General features: G+C 44.8%; 1 protein-coding gene across 1 annotated transcript in view; it reads left to right on the forward strand.

Annotated features, from left to right (window-relative positions):
* Positions 1–16,919, forward strand: part of IREB2 (iron responsive element binding protein 2) — a 63,275-nt gene extending 46,356 nt beyond the window's left edge. Inside the window, exons 20-22 of the mRNA XM_075897605.2 lie at positions 2,117–2,239; positions 10,503–10,688; positions 13,195–16,919. Coding sequence (XP_075753720.2) covers positions 2,117–2,239; positions 10,503–10,688; positions 13,195–13,305 — 420 coding nt within the window. The 3' untranslated portion in view covers positions 13,306–16,919. The remainder of the gene's footprint in view (positions 1–2,116; positions 2,240–10,502; positions 10,689–13,194) is intronic.
* Positions 16,920–17,724: the final 805 nt, after the last annotated feature.

The raw sequence follows: 17,724 nt of genomic DNA on the forward strand, positions 1-17,724 counted from the left end.
ACAACTGAAGAGAGCTGGCAGTTTTTCAAAGGGACATTATGAAGGGCCCAAAGGCAAGCTATTCTGCTGCGTAGGAAAGATAGAAAGTATGGCCAAAAAAACGCCTTGGCTTAACCAGGGGATCTTGCATGATCTCAAAATAAAAAAAGTGGAAACTAAGACAAATTACTAAGGATAAATATAAACAAACAATACATGTATGTAGGGGCAGGATTAGAAAGGCAAAGAAACAAAATGAGCTCAAACTAGCTACAGACATAAAGGTTAACAAGAAGACATTCCATACATATATTAGAAGCAAGAGGAAAACCAAGGACAGGTTGGGGCCACTGCTCAGTGAGGTGGGAGAAAAACAATAACAGGGAAACTTGGAAATAGCAGAGGTGCTTAATGACTTCTTTGTTTCAGTTTTCACCAAGAAGTCTGATGATGATGGAATATCTAACATAATAAATGCTAGTGGGAAGGGGGTAGGATTAGAAGATAAAATTAAAAAATAACATGCTAAAGATTTCTTAGAAAAGTTAGATATCTGCAAGTCACCAGGGCCTGATGAAGTATATCCTAGAATACTCAAGGAGCTGATAGAGGAGGTATCCAAGCCTTTAGCTATCACCTTTGAAAAATCATGGAATACGGGAGAGATTCCAGAAAACTGGAAAAGGGCAAATATAGTGCCCATCTATAAAAAGGGAAATAGAAACAGCCCAGGAAACTACAGACCAGTCAGTTTAAGGAAAGATAATAGAGCAAGTAATTTAGGAAATTCATCTGCATATATCTGGAAGAAAATAATAGGATAGGTAACAGCAACCATGGATTTGTAAGAACAAATCATGTCAAACCAATCTGATAGCTTTCTTTGATAGGATAACAAGTCTTGGGGATGAGGGAGAAGGGGTGGACATGGTTTACCTTAACTTCAGTAAGTCATTTGATACGGTCTCACATTACCACCTTATCAATAAACTAGGCAACTACAACTTAGATGAGGCTACTATAAGGTGGGTGCATAACTAGCTGGAGAATAGGGTCATAATTCAAAATGATCCGGAGAAACTGGAAAAATGGCCTGAGGTAACTAGGATGAAGTTTAATAAGAACAAATGCAAAGTACTCCACTTAGGAAGGAACAATCAGTTTCACACAGGGCCAGTCCTAACCAATTGGCGGCCCCAGGCAAGCACCCTGCTCGCCTGTAGGGTTGCCAGATGGTTTCAAAAAAACTGCTGGGGAAAAGTTGTCTAGGGGGGGAAAAAAGGGGGTTGGGGGATGTCGGGGAGTAACTAGGGAAACCTGCAGGGAGGATTTGGGAGGTCGGCCCAAAATGCAGTCTCAGCCCGCCCCTAAGACCGGCTCTGGTTTCACACACACAGAATGGGAAGCAACTGTTGAGGAAGGGATGCTGCAGAAAGGGATCTAGGGATCATAGTGGACCAGAAGCTAAATATGAGCTAACAGTGTGATGCTGTTGTGCAAAAAAAGCAAACACGATTCTGGGATGCATTAACAGGTGTGTTGTGAACAGGACACAAGAAATCATTCTTCTGAGTATTTTGTCCAGTTCTGGGCACCACATTGCAAGAAAGATGTGGTGAAATTGGAGAAGGTCTAGAGAAGAGCAGGAAAAATGATTAGAAGTATAGAGAACATGAGCTATGAGTGATGACTGAAGGAATTGGGCTTGTTTAGTTTAGAAAAGAAAAGACTGAGAGGGGACATATAGCTGTTTTCAAGTACCAAAAAGAGTGTTAAAAGGAGAAGGGAGAAAAATTGTTCTCTTTGGCCTCTGAGGATAGGACAAGAAGCAAGGGGCTTAAATTGCAGCAAAGGAGGTTTAAGTTGGACATCAGGAACAACTTCCTAACTGTCAGGGTGGTTAAACACTGGAATAAATTGTCTAGGGGGGGTTGTGGAATCTCCATCTCTGGAGATATTTTAAAGCAGGGATGGTCTAGACCATACTTTGTGCTGCCTTGAGGGCAGAGGACTGGACTTAATTACCTCCCGAGGTCCCTTCTAGTTCTAGTGTTCTCTGATTCTATGATTTGTTCAAATGGCTGTTAGTTAAGAACTGTGGATTACAGCTTGTCTAATGTTTTCTTTTTTCCTGCAGCTAGATGTGTTTGAAGCAGCAGAGTTGTACCAGAAAGAGGGCATTCCTTTGATTATTTTAGCAGGGAAGAAGTATGGACTGGGTAGCTCAAGAGACTGGACTGCGAAGGGGCCTTTTTTACTGGTACAGTTGTATTCTGATAAAGTTACTTTCAAATATTGTGTTTTAAAATAATATGTTTTTAAGCATCAATTCATGTTAGAACCTGTCTTTTAGTTAAAATTCAAATATTTCTGTTGCACTTCCTCAGACCTGCTGAGGAACGAACCTGGACATAGCGTGGGCTAGAGCAGTATTGCTTTTGGGGTTGTTTATTGGTACAGAGTCTTAAGAATAAGGTGATACTCACACACTTGTGTCACATTCATGCTGGCAGTTTGGAGGCAGGCTGCAAGTGTGGTGTATATGACTTTTGATTTCACTAGTGGCTGGAGTGCTGGCCAAGCGTCAGCTTCCCAGAGACACGACTATGATGTTCCTTGGGAGATCCCTTCAGATCTGCAGGAGTCTTTATTTTCTCTGGGCCAGTCCCTGGTTTCTACTGTGATGTTATATTTTGTCCTAGAGAGAGAGAAATTTTCTGGCCGCTTCTCAGTTAATTTATCTTCTTGTCTGCCTTAAAAGGTCACAGATCCTAAACTGCCTTTGACTGACTATTTCTAATTCACACCTCACACACATTCCACAGGTTACATACATATTTGTAAGCAATACGATTTCTAGGTAAAATTCAGCTTTATGGCCTTAAGTAACCAGAAGCCTACCATAAATTGAATTACTTGACATACGAAAAGGACCTAACATAAATAATATGAGTTAATATACCAAAGGCATGATACAGAGCTTAACATAAATTGTAACTAAGAGAGGTAGGGTCAAGGGAAAAAAAGGAAAGCTGAGGAGTGTATGTCCAGTCAGCTAGACGCCAGTGGAGAGGACGGGGTGGGGGTGGGGGTGGGGAATGTTCTTGAAAATAGTGATAGAAATGTAGCTGTGTTAGTCTGGTGTAGCTGAAACAAAATAGAGGACTATGTAGCACTTTAAAGACTAACAAGATGGTTTATTAGATGATGAGCTTTCGTGGGCCAGACCCACTTCCTCAGATCTGGGTATCTTACCAATTACAAAGATAGCTTCCCCAATTATCACCTCTAATACCATTAGCTCACAGACATCTACCCCTCCCCCCCCCCGCATCCCCTCTCTGTTCTGAAATTTGATTTGTCCTTTTCATATGTGTTCATTTTTTTTAACTGTATCCTTTGGTATATATGGCTGTGACTATTTTCTTCCACTATTTGATCTGAGGAAGTGGGTCTGGCCCACGAAAGCTCATCATCTAATAAACCATCTTGTTAGTCTTTAAAGTGTTACATAGTCCTGTATTTTGTTTCTTGAAAATAGTTTTTCTTCTTTGAATGATTGCTCATGTCCATTCCATGTAGGTGTGTATGTGCAGTGTGCACGCATTGTCAGAGATTTTTTTCCCTCAGCAGTACCCGTTGGGTCAGCAGGGAGCCCCTTGGAGTGGCGCCAGTATACTGGCTGATATATACCCCTGCTGGCCCCCCACCCTCTCAGTTCCTTGTTACCACCGAAACGGTTGTTGGAATGTTCCTCAGCTCCTTCTTAGCAAGCGCCTTACTGGTACTCGATGTTTGATCTCGTTGTTCCTGTTATCAGTTAATTAGTTGTTAGGTTAAGAGTTGTTGTCTGCGGTAAGTGTGTTGCTGCGGCACACCAGGCGTGCACAGCAGGGCATGCCCAGGCCTCAAGGCTTTAAGCAATGCAAGAAGTGCCAATGTCCCATGCCCTGTAGTGATCCACACTCGGCCTGTCTTAAGTGCCTGGGAGAAGCCCGCCTCTCTGAAGCCTGCAAAATTTGCAAGGCATTTAATCCGCGTAAAAAGCAAGAGAGAATCGCATCTCAAAATCATACCGATGGAGGGAGCCTTATGACCAGCACTGGCGTCAGACCCGGCACTGGCATCCCAGAGAGCACCGGCCTTGGTGTGGGAGGTGTCGGGACACTTGCACACCTCCCCAGCACCATGCAGGCTTCGGCACTGGTCACAGCCCCAGTGCCTCAGAAGAAGAAGAGGCCTAACAGGAGCAGGTCGCCCCCGTGGTACGTGCCTTCCATGCATTCTCACGGTTGGGCGAATGTTTATCTCCGCACCGGGAGCCTAGCCTGTTGGGGGACTTTCCAGAGCCCTCCACCTCAGAGGCCTTCGAGGCAACCAGGGACTTGATTGAGTCGTCCCCGACACCGACCCCTGTCAGGGGAGCAGCCAGCACTGAGCGGCGATTAGGGTGCCCAACAATGCAATTCAAGAGGGTGAGGAAACACCACTCGGTCCACCCTACAGCTCCGTCACCGGGCTCAGCATCGATGGCAGTCTCAGCCCCAGCACAGGACATGGCTCGGGACACGGCACCAGAGTCATCACCGGGACGATGCCCCCGGGCGGTACCTGCTACGGCACCGAGCTCCATGACTACCACTCCCAGCCAGAGCTCACTGGGTATGAGCACAGACATGCCACCCCCTCCGCCTCTCCCCTGGCACCGTGGCTAACCTGAATCGATGGCCAGACATGCATCAGCGGTGGCGCTACCAACAGAGCCCCCAACAACCCCACCCTGGTTAGCTTCGGAATACTCAACCTACTCAGAGACAGACCTTCGACTCGCTTGGATTAATCATAAACGAACAGAAGTCCGCAATTGAACCATCTCAAACTCTGAACTTTATAGGTGCCTGTCTAGATTCTCCTTCGGCACATGCCTACTTGCCTGTAGAGTGGTTTCAGACCATACAAGACCTATTGCAGGTCCTACTGCATGCCCCAACTGTTTCGGTTCTCACCTGTTTGCAGGTAATGGGTCATACGGCTGCTACCGCCTTCATGGTCTGCCACGTTTGACTGCATTTTCGCTGCCTACCACACTAGCTAGTGACAGTATATGTGAACCCTCCGGCCCACGTCCGCATGTCTCTTTTATGGTGGACCAAACCACACAACTTCCTTGCGGGCATACTCTTCCACTGACCCAAGTTGTCAAAGCAGATAACTACAGATGCTTCCTTCAGTGGCGGGGGCACCCACATGGACTATATGATGGTTCAAGGCCACTGGTCCACTTTGGAGGCAGCCCTTCATATAAAACTCCTCGAGCTCAGAGCAGTTGGCAATCCTTGCATCTACTTCCAGAGCTACATATCCAGTACAACCGTCAGAACACCGACAATATTGCGACTACCGTGAATTGCCAAGATAGTGCTCGGTCCTGATCACTTTGCACAGGGGCAGTCCACCTATGGAACTGGTGCATCCACCACATCATCATACTGGTAGCGTCTTACTTACCTGGTACCAGCAATGCCATAGCAGACTTGTTGAGCAGGCACTTTCCCCACGACCACAAGTGGGAAATACGCAGTGGCACTCTGCACAGTGTCTTCCGTTGTTGGGGGTTTCCATCAATAGACCTCTTTGCCACACACAAGAACGCGAAGTGTCACCTTTATTGTTCCACGGCCGGCATTGGACAAGTGTCCTTGGGGGATGCCTTTCTGCTCCACTGGGAGAATTCTCTATTCTGCACGTTCCCTCCAGTCGTTCCAATAACCAGGGTCTTAGAGAAGATCAAGGCCAATGGAACCAGAGTCATCCTCATAGCCCCTGCCTGGCCACGTCAACCATGATACCCGTTCCTCCATTGAATGTCTCTGCCACATCCATACACTCTTCCTCTCCTACCAGGCCTACTCACCCAGGACAATGGCTCTCTTGTTCACCCAGACCCTGAGTTGTTACACCTGGCCACCTGGTTCCTATCTGGTTTAACAAGGCCGAACAGGTGAAGCAGTAAGAGGAACGGTACCAGAACTACTTACATAGCAAAATTACACAGATTTGCAACCTGGTGCTCGGAGAATCATATTGATTCATTTATGTCCATGCTACACCAAATTCTCGACTACCCTCTCTATCTCAAGCAGTCGGGCTTGTCAGCCTCTTTGCTACGGATACATCTTGCAGCAGTTATGGCCTTCCACAGCTCTATAGATGGCATGTTGGTGTTCGCCCATCTGATGACAAAGAGGTTCCTAAAAGGGCTCTCAAACCTCAATTCCTCTCACAAGCCTAAGTTGGAATTTAGATTTGGTGCTGGACACCTTGACTCGTCCCCCCTTTGAGCCTCTGGCTACCATCCCACTTGATAGGCTAGCACTTAAGTTAGTATTATTGTTAGCCATAATTTCGGCCTGTAGGGTTAGTGAGCTGGCAGCTCTTATGTCTGAACCACCGTACACAAGGTTCACTGTAGAATCAGTGTCATTGCGCCCTCATCCGGCGTTTATCCCCAAAGTATCTACTGACTTTCATATTAACAAGCCAATTGTGCTTCCAACATTCTATTCCAAACCACATTGGTCACACGAAGAGGCATCTCTCCACACTCTCAATGTCCATCGAGTGCTAGCCTTTTACATTGAAAGGACACGCAGCTGGCGGAAAACGAACCATTTATTGATTTCTCTTGCTGAACGATCTAGAGGTCAAGTACTGTCTTCCCAACGGCTTGTTAGACTTATAGTTTCATGTATCACCACATGTTATTCTGTTCACAACAAAATACTACCTTCCCAACCAAAGGCCCATTCCACTAGAGTGATGGCCAAATCTACTGCCTTCCTACGAGGAGTACCCCTCCGTGATATTTGTCGAGCGGCCACGTGGTCCTCCAGTGCTATGTTCATGAAGCACTATGCAATCTTACCACACCTTGCGACAGACTCCTCAGTAGCCACTGCTGTACTTTCATGCCAGAGCAGACCATGATTCTGGGGCCCACCAACCAGACAGGCTGGATACTGCTCTGGAGTCACCTACAGTGGAGCACCCACAGGGACACTACTTGAAGAAGAAGTAGTTACTCACCTTGGTGTAGTAACGATTGTTCTTTGAGATGTGTGACCCTGTGGGTGCTCCAATACCCACCCTCCTCTCCGCTTCAGAATCTTGTGTTCAGTTTCTCGTTTCAGATGACTGAACGGGTGAGAGGAACTGGCGGGAGCCGGACTGTGCGATGATCAAAGGGCGCAAACGGTGCGAAATGCTGGCCGTGCATGTACGGTCCAGCTGACTACGGCTCTTGAAAATCTCCACTCTGCGGCGCCAGGATGAGCCTGACACCTACAGTGGAGTACCCACGGGGACACACATCTTGAAAGAACCATCGTTACTGCACCAAGGTGAGTAACTTCTTCAGCCTGGATCTGAGACCTCAATTCCTTTATTGTCAAAACCAAATTCAAGACCCTGGCATCTGTAATCCTTTCTCTAGCCCTTGGAAACTGGTACGCTGCCCTACATCTAAAAGACGCCTACTTCCATATTTGTATTGCTCCCTGCCACCAGCAGTTTCTCTGCTTTATGGTGGGCAGGGACCACTACCAATTTACAAACTGGCCCTTCCCTTTGGTATTTCTACAGGTTCCCCCGCCCTCCGCTCCCCCCCCGGTCTTCACGAAATGCATGGCAGTCGTTGCTGCTGCTCTAAGGAGAAGGGCGTCCAGGTGTCCCCCTATCTGGACAACTGGCTCCTGAGAGGCTGGTCCAAAGACCCGGTGTGAGCTCATATCACTGTGGTCCAGAATCACTTCGGGGACCTGGGCCTACTTCTGAATGTGGCCAAATCGACCCTAACGCCTACACCAGTAATAGAATTCGTAGGCACCAAGCTGGACTCAACAACGGAGAAGGCCTCCCTCCGCAGATCTCACTTTTTTGGTGATCGAGTCTGTGGTCCGGGGATTGCAAGCTTTCCCAGTGATGACGGCCAGGGCCTGCATGCACCTCCTGGGCCTAATAGCTGTATGTACCTACATTGTGCAGCATGCCAGACTTCGCATGTGCCCACTACAGATGTGGCTAGCGTGAGTCCACAACCGGGCCTTCCCCCCATGGGACCAAGGAAGTGACAGTTCCTGACACTGTCCTCCGTTCGTTGGACTGGTGGACGCAGCAGGAGGAGGTCTGTGCCAGAGTCCCATTCTCCAGACCCGTACCGCCCACCTGACTCGTGATGGACACATCAGACACCGGTTGGAGAGCACATCTGGGGAATATGTGGACTCAAGGTATGCGGTCCCAGGACGATCTCTCCAGGCATATAAATGTCAGGGAACTCTGGGCAGTCTGTCTAGCCTGTGTGTAGGTTGGTCCTTATCCTGTCAGACAACACAATGGCAGTCTCATATATCAACAGACAGGGCGAGGCTCACTCTCCCCTCCTGTGTCAGGAAGCGATCCGCTTGTGGAACCTCTGCATCAGGACAGATATTTACCCAATGGCCTCTTACCTCCCCGGATCCCAGAATGCCCTGGCAGACCAATTGAACAGGGCCTTCTCTGTCTACAAGTGGTCCCTCAGAAGGGACACGCTTCTTCTGTCTTTCGCAAGAGGGTGTTTCCCCATCTAGACCTGTTCACCACAAGACAGAACAAGATGTATCGGAGGTTCTGCTCCCTCATGGGGCTGGGGAGGGACTATCTGGGAGACGTGCTACTCTGCCCCTGGCCCAGGGGTCTACTATACGCCTTACCACCATTCTCACTAGTTCACAGGGTCCTTCTGCAAGTGCAGGAGCTCAGGGCATCCCTAATTCTTATCGCCCCGGCGTGGCCCAAACTGCATTGGTTCTCCACCTCGGACCCTTCCTATACCGTTTTCTTCAAGGATAAGGTCAGGCTATGCCCCACCCTGCCTTCCTACCTAAGGTGATATCGAACTTTCACGTGTCTCATAGGCAGGAAGATGTCCTGTTTTAACCCAAACCTCATGCGTCAGGAAAGGAACAGGCACTACACACCCCGGATATCAGGAGGGCCTTGGCCTTTTATTTAGGAAGGACAAAGCCCTTCCACAAATCGCTGCAGCTTTTTGTGGCCGTTGCAGAACAGTTAAGAGGTCAGCCGGTCTCAACACAGAGGCTATCCTCCTGGATCATAGCATGCATCAGGGAGTGCTACAGTCTGGCAGGGGGGCCCAGCCCAGCCCAGCCCCTCACGGCATGCTCTACGAGGGCAGTGGCTTCCTCTACAGTCTTCATGGCCCAGGTCCCAATCCTGGACATCTGCAGGGCCACCACCTCGTTCTCCAGCCACACATTTGCAAACTACTATGTGTTGTCACATCAGGCTAGAGGGAACGCTGCCCTGGGTAGAGCGGTCCTTCATTTGGTGGAAGGTTAGAACTCCGACCCCACCTCCTCAGGTTGTGCTTTGGAGTCACCTACATGGAATGGACATGAGCAGTCACTCGAAGAAGAAAAAATGGTTACTTACCTCGTAACTGTTGTTTTTTGAGATGTGTTGCTCATGTCCATTCCAAATCCCACCTGCCTCCCCTTCTTCGGAGTACTCTGGTAAGAAGGAACTGAGAGGGTAGGGGCCAGAAGGGGTCATTATCGGCCGGTATACCGGCGCCACTCCAAGGGGATTGACGGGTACTGCTGAGGGAAAAATCTGAGACAACGCGTGCACACTGCGCGTACACACCTACATAGAATGGACATGAGCAACACATCTTGAAGAACGGTAGTTACAAGGTAAGTAACCGTTCTTTCCTTGGTTAAATCTGTATAGAACACGACAGGTGATTGTAGGGGCAGTTTCTTGAATTTCAATAATGTGTAAGCAATCAGATTTGGCCCACAAAATGGGGATTCAATATAAGAGATTCCAGACTTTTAGCTAGTTAAATGACAGACACCCATACTATTGGTCCAGGCCCCAGGAATGTGTACCTTCCCACACATGCACTAAGGTTGCAAAAGCATATTCATTTAAAAAGTTGGCCAGTGAGCCTTGGGCTCCATCGATTAGTCTTCACAGTTACATACCAGGCTTCCCTCCTCACCTCACCCCCAGCTGATACAGAGGCAGCAGGAGTAGTGGGGAGCACGTGAGTGTCAGTGCTTGTAGTCCCATGGAGCCTCCTCTTCCCCTTCCCACCCCCCGCCACGTTAAACCTGTAACTATTGAAAATTTCAGCCGTTATACATTTACCGAAACCCCCCCACAAAAACACTTTTTAACATCCCTACCCAACACCTCTCATAGGGGTTAGTGGGAATGGAGGGCAGACTTATAGTAAGTAATGTTGAAGCCAAACAGTAACTAATTATCCTTTACCTTTTATGTTGTTTCTTAAATTTAGTTTAAATTTTTGAAAATTTCATTCTCTCCCATCGCTTCCCCAGAATCATCTTTTCTGTCTTTTGCCTCCTCAGTCTAGAGACGATTTGATGTTTCATGGTTGTGTGTGTTAAACTTCATCATTATGCACCAATTATTTTATTTACGATTTATAGGGTGTTAAGGCAGTGATAGCAGAAAGCTATGAGAAGATTCATAAAGGTCACTTAATTGGAATTGGCATTGCTCCACTTCAGTTCCTTCCTGGGGAAAATGCAAACATTTTGGGCCTCACTGGAAAAGAACAGTTTTCTATATCATTTCCTCAAGAGCTATTTCCAGGAATCACATTGGATATTAAGGTATTTTTGAAGTACATCATCTCTGTTTCAATGTGCAGACAATTGGAATTCCTCAAAGCAAACATTTTGGCTTCTGGTTAAACTGCCAGTATATCTTGAAAGTACATATACTGTAATTTTAATTGCCTTGTTGTTCTGTTGCTTGTCTCTGCACGTGACACCCCAATCACTTCTGTTTTTCCCTCAACATGGAAACTTTGTTGCAGACCTATTACAGTTGGGTCAAATCCCACTAACATAACCTGCCATTTCCTTGCTTCTGAGGGGTTAAGGCCGTGGCGTCCAACACGCTAGCCACTATTTTGCTGGTTGAATGTGGCTAGTTGAATTGAACAATGTGGCTATTTGGATGGTTGAGTGTGGCTAGTTCACTATAGTGGCTACTGCTACAGGGAGTAGCAACATTTTCAAACCAAAAAGCAGAACTACATCAAAATTCAGAACAAGTGGTCAACAAAGAGCCCATTGACATGACTGAAAATATACAGCTTAATATTATTGATAATTGATATGATGATTAATAATAGTATAATTGAAACATTGTATTCAAACTTTATTTAATGGGACTTCTGCTGCTGGGGGTGTAGTTTGTGCATGTGGAGATGTAGGAGTCAGGATTAGGGTGCATGAGGGGCTCAGGGTAGGGAGTTGGGGTATGTGGGAGGAGCAGGAGGCAGGGCAGGACACTGGGGGTGGGAAGTAAAGTATGTGGGGGGGATGATCCTGAGACCGGATTACTTTACCTGGCAAGGGTTGGGCTGCTGAACAAAGGGCCACGCCAGGATCACCACAGCCAGATCGTGGCCTCCTCTCTAACCTGTGCCACAGCAGGAGGGGAGTCGTCACCAGCCCTTCCTTTGGCCAGGTGGGAGCCAGACTGCAGGGCTGTTCCAGGATTGGGGTTGAGTGTTAGAGTTAGGGTCATTTTGCTAGTGCTAGGGAGAACAGTTTAATTTAACCAGTAAAACAGGAAATATTAATCAAAATAATTAAACAGATTTAAGCTCTTTAACTTTCTCATGTTAGTTCAGACTTCATTTTTATAAAGTAAAATGTCCAACACAAAAGGTTTCAACATTGTCTTTATTTATGGCAGGAGTGAGGAACTTTTTGGGGTCGGGGGCCACTGACCCACAGAAAAATCAGTTGGGGAACCACACAAGTGCAAAGCAAAAAAAAAAAAAACCCTCCAAAACCCCCCAACCCTCACTGATGTGGCCCCCAACTAAGACACCTAACTCCTCTGGTGCTCCAACCCCATCGGGGAAGAGGCAGGGAGGACTAAAGTTCAAGGCCTCAGGCTAGATTCTGTTCTGTGGTTCCAGGGTTAGTGGATTTTGTGGGCTCCCCTGGGCTCTGGGGTAGGGCCAGAAATGAGGGGTTCAGTGTGTAGGACAGATCCCATTCACTGGCAACTAGAGAAGGGGGTGCAGGATCTGGGCAGGACATGGGATGAAGAAAGGGGGTGAGGATGCGAGATCTGGGTGGGAGAGAGGATGCAAGAGCAGGCTGGGAGTAGGGTGTCTGGCCAAGGGGAAGGGGCAGGAGCAAGAGAGAGTGCAGAGTCTGGCCAGGAGGGAGAGTGCAGGAACAGGCTGTGGGTGGGTGTTTGGCCAGGAGGTGGGGGCAGGAGCAAGCTGGGGGTGGGTGGGTATCTGGCCAGGGGGGAGAGGGCAAGAGCTGGCTGGGGATGTGGGGGTCTCAGCTTGGGGCATATGAGTGAGGCGGGGGAAAGGGAGGGGGCAGGGTCTGGGCATGAGGGGAAAGAGGTGGTGGAGAACACTTACTTGTTTTCACACCTTGCGCTGCTCCCAGCACTGTGTTGAAGGCACGGCCTCCCGCTGCTCCCATTGGCTGGATTCCAACGAATGGGAGCAGCTGCAAAAAGTTTCCAGGCAGCACATCCATCCTTATGCTGCTGCTCCCCTTCCCCTGACTGGGGGAGCTGCTTGTGGCTCCACTTCTTCTCCAATCACACAGTGAGGCTTGGGGCTTTCTCACCCCTCTGCCGCAGGAAGCTGGCACTCCAGTCTTGTGGGTGGGAGGGGACACAAGGCTGGAGCACTAGTGCGAGCTCCCCGTTACAAGGATAGCATGAGGGGGGCTGAGCTCAAGCTGTGAGCCATATTTGGCTTAGTACTGAGCTATATTTGCTTGCTGACTCCTGGGCTATTGCTTCAGGACTGGTTGGACACCATGGGATTAAGGCAATAGGCTGCCCAATTCCTTTCCACCTAGACATCCACTTCATTGCCAACAATGACACACTTTGCACATCCACGTGGAAATCACTCTTACTTCCAGTGTATAATGCAGCACAATATGCTCCCCAATCTAAAATTGTGCACTATCATAAAATATAATCCGGGCCTTAGCAGTGCGAACATCTAGAAGGATTGGCATATGCAGACTGAGTTATTTCATTTATGGTTTCTATGTTGAGTATAAGTTCAAAAATCGGAGACAAGTTTTAAAAAGTAATTAACACTTTTTTTTTTCTTTGAAGACTAACACTGGCAAAATGTTCCGTGTGATTGCTTCGTTTGAAAATGATGTGGAAACAACAATTTATAAACATGGTGGAATTCTAAACTATGTGGCTCGAAGATTGTTATAGGAACTCCTGACTGTGGATAACTTGTATAACTGGTATTTCTGAAAATGCCTTGTGTGAACCCAGGAATCCATACTATGGAACTGCAAACAGTCCCAGTTCACTCAAAGTTATTTTGTCCATGGATGTAGAAAATTGTGAATCATCGTAGTGACCACAACGAGATCTTTCCTGATTTTAAATAATATTCAAATGGTGCTATTCACATTGCTAAAATCCACATACGTGTTTTGTGGCAGAGAGCTGTAAGTATGGGGGATATTTTATCACATCATTTTGTAAATAAAGGAAGTGAAATCCAAAACTGAATTGTGCTGAAGATTATTCTTTAAGAAGATACTTCCTGCAGTTGTTTTAACTTTGTTTTGCCCCTGTAAATCTGTGTACTGCTGTGTTGGTTTAAAGGTAGCAGATGGTATGGAATGTTAGAGGCAAGACAAGCAAGCTACTTCCATTGGAGTAGCAAAGAATCCAGATCCAAAGGTTTGAATTTATTATCCTTTAAATTGTCATTTATCCAAAAGAAGATCCACACAAAGCCCACAGAATTCTGTTAAATAGGCTGTGGCTTTCTTTACCTTCAGCGTGGAGATGGTGTGCTCCATTTGATCCAGATCAAACATCACTCAGAATAAGATGTAATATTGTATGCTGAGGATGTGAAGGCTCCAGGAGCCACTTTTCTGTACTTAATAATGAGAATGGCTGCAATAAATTATATTTCATGAAAATACGATGCTGCTTTGAGTAAATACTGTGTCCATTAAGTGGGCAGTTTGGCCGTCTTTGTTGTAACTGGAGCAGCAAGGTTGTCCCGCTGGTGTGACACTGGGAGTTAATGTGTATTGTTTGCAATGTGGCTAACCAAAATACTAACTGAAAACTGAGTTGTGAAAACCCACTTTTAAAAAATGTACTAAGCTTTTACATTTTCTTCTCTTTGCTTTTAAGTATGGTCAACAATTACTATGTTTTCATCTTAAATGACATTGTAAAACATTACATGGCTGAGGTAACATATTATCTTGTGAAACTTCTGATTTGTCCTCAGAATTTTCTTCTCTTCCCATTCTGCTAGAACTCTGCATTTAAGATCCCAGTTCTCTAACCAAAGTTAGTTATTATGGCATTCCCATTTTGGTTGTGATAGCATTCCATGATTACAAACCTCTTTTCAATGAGGTTGCAATTGGAACTCACTTTCTCAGAACAGGAACTTACTTGGTTGTATTAGTTTAAAAAAAAGTTTTACAGCTTTTTAGTTAATGATTTTTAAATCACTTGTATGTCAGAAATTTTTTGTCCTCTTGTAATCTGAAAAAAGCTTCATGTTAAAAATTGGCTTGCAGTTTACCTATTAAGTGGGTTACAGTTCCTTTTGGGAGAGAGAGAACTTTTTACCATTTAAATATTAGCTTGTCCAGTGTAGGGATATAAAATCATGCTTAATCTGTTATCCAGTTAAACATTAGGTTAACCTAACATTTAACCAGTTAGCTGGAGCCATCCTCAACCCGCTGGACTCCCACTCCCAGCCCCTGTTTTGGGACTGGGGCTGTACTGGCTCCCAGCCCCCACCAGAGGTAGCCCCTGTTCTCAGTGGGCCGGGCTCCTCGCTGACCAGACAGCTCTGGATGCCAAAGCAGCCCCTACAGGTTAATTTTTCACATCCCTAGTCCACTGCACATCCCCAGTAAATTATTTTCATAGTTATGCTTCAGGATTTCTATTGCAAGTAACAGATATCAAAACTGTTAAGAGAACATTTCCAACTTTATTATATAGATAGGGGTTGCATTTTAATATAAACTACAAACTCATGCTCAGGCAATGGACATTAAAGGTGTTTCAGACAAAAAAAATAGAAGGCTTAAAAATACCTTTCAAGTTTTACATGAAAATGTAATTCTAAAATATCCCATTTAGATCATGTAACAGTTGTGACAAAGTCCTGAAAAGGCATGGTTAAAATGGTCAAACTTACAGCATTTTCAGGTGATATTTCACATCATGAAAATTAATAACAGAACTGTCAAAGTGAACTTTGCATTCCTTAGCTACTTCAGTTTGTCACAACACTAATGGCATTTAAATACCCTTGTGTATAGTATGCTTTTTGAAGAAGGAAATATACAAATCTCAAAATTTTGTGTAATCTTTTCCTGCATTTTACAAGGGACACTGTGCTTTCTTTTAGAAGAGATTGAAAACCATTGACAGTTGCCACTGGGTAGTGTATCGAAGACACAGCTGAGTAGATTTTATGACTGCTGTATGATGAAGTATTCAACTCTCCATTTCTGTCTTGTATGTATATAATGACAGTTATTGAGGAGCAAAACTGGCCTATCTTAATCTCACTGTTTTTCAGCTGAATGGTTTATTCTCTCAGTGTTCAAGCGAAGGAAATGTGTGTTCATTATTGGGGAGCTCACAGTTATGCTAGCCACTAATGATATCCCCAGCAGATTACTCTAAATGGAAATCTTGCTGTTTGGCATGACCATGTTTAGTTTAAACATCTCTTGTCCAAGTACCACTCAGCACTCAACTTCTTCATCTTAACCATACAACACTTGTTGCTGTAGCAGTAAAATGCTCAAGAGAAGTGATTTAAGACACATAAGAAATAAATCAATATTGTGAAATTCACCGCAATTTAAAGAGACCTGTATCAACCTACAGTTTGTCCACCTTTTAGAACTAGTAAGTTCTGCTGAGGCATTCCAATGTCATTTCTATAGCGATGTCTTTATTTCTGCTGCTCTTATGCTTTAAAATCAGTGAAAGAATATTATGAATTCCTCAAAGTAAGCTTATGTTTAGGTCCTGCCATTGCTATTTCGCTAGGACCAATCCAAAGCCCATTGAAGTCACTGGGAATCTTTTCATAGGTTTCAGTTGACTTTTGGATCAGCTCCTCATTGCCCACAAGTTTAAAGTATGTTGAATGCTGAAACATCACCAGAAATGTACCTGTCTGTTTTGCTTGTCACAATTTAGCAAACTGCTGTGGAAATGAAGTAACTTGCTTAGCTGTCTTCCCCCATCCCCCTTTCACATGCAATATACAGCAGGGGAAACCAGTTAACTTTGATGTAGTGCTAGCATCTCATAGTTGGAGATGTGATCACCTGATTAAATAACATCCATCTTACAGCTGGGACAAGATACAGTCCATGTAGAGGATTTCTTTGAACATGTAAAATACAATGTTCAATAACTTTCCTATATTTTAAAGCCTAGGATGGGGGGTAAAACTGACCAAAGTAATTCTCACAGTATTAGATATATTTAACGAAGAATTTTCTTCTCAGTTTGATTTGGAAAAAGAACATTCTTCTGATTTTTTTTCCTAAATGTTTTCCCCTCAGACTTTGGGTTAGAGTTGATACATTTACAGATATGTACAGGGACATAAAACACAATATATATTAATCACATTTAAGCAACTGCAAATCAGTGTCTGCTGCTTAAGCCAACAAAACAGTATAGCAGTTTTAAGTTCCATATTAAGTATTGTATAGAAATATCTTGATAAAGTTCATTTGCTGACAATTGTGCATAGAATGTCACTGATGTTGTAAATTATTTTTAATAAAGAAAATTGTATTGCACTATTTTTATGCAGCCATCTGTTTTCAAACAAATCACACATATTGGCATTTAAAACACATTGTAATTCCTTATAAAAAGTGGAGGCAAGGGATATTTCTCTTCAAATTTGGGAGCCATTATGCATTAAATCACTGGCAATGCAAACTGAGATTTAATATTAATGCCCTTAATATTAAAAATAACAGTATTAAAAGAAAACTCTTAAAATATGGTTTACTTCAGATAATTCAGGCTTTTTATTTGGGGGGGAAGGGAGTTGCATTTCTCCCTATAAGTCCTTCTCACTCTTGTTTCTGTTTACCTTCACTTGTTCTCACAAATGCAATGCTACAACATTGATGTAAATATTTCATGGAATTTATTTTGTTTTCCTTTAAGACTTCATAAGCAAAAATATCCATTTTCAGGGGTAGAGTCTGGTATGTAAATAAAATTGTATAATATTGTTAAAGCTTGTTTTCACAAAACCTATATGTGGGGTCAGATTTGACCAGTGTCACTTGAACTAGACTAGATGTGTACTAGGGATGTAAGAGTTTAACCGGTTAACTGATACGCTGCTGCTTATTGGTTCTAGTTCACTGTTAAACTCCCATGGGGTCAGCAGACTGCAGGACTGGGAGACCACAGAGCCTGCTTAACTGTATAACAGATGGAATTGTAATTGGTTACAGTTTGCCCCCCCCCCCTTTTTTTTAAGCATTTTTACATCCCTAATATGTATTCTGAATTAGGGCTGTTAAATATCAGTTAATTGAATAGTCAATTAAACTCATGAATTCTTATCGGTTACTTGACTCTTCT

This window comes from Pelodiscus sinensis, chromosome 14 (genome assembly GCF_052426305.1).
Source record: "Pelodiscus sinensis isolate ZL-2025 chromosome 14, ASM5242630v1, whole genome shotgun sequence".
NCBI lineage: Eukaryota > Metazoa > Chordata > Testudines > Trionychidae > Pelodiscus > Pelodiscus sinensis.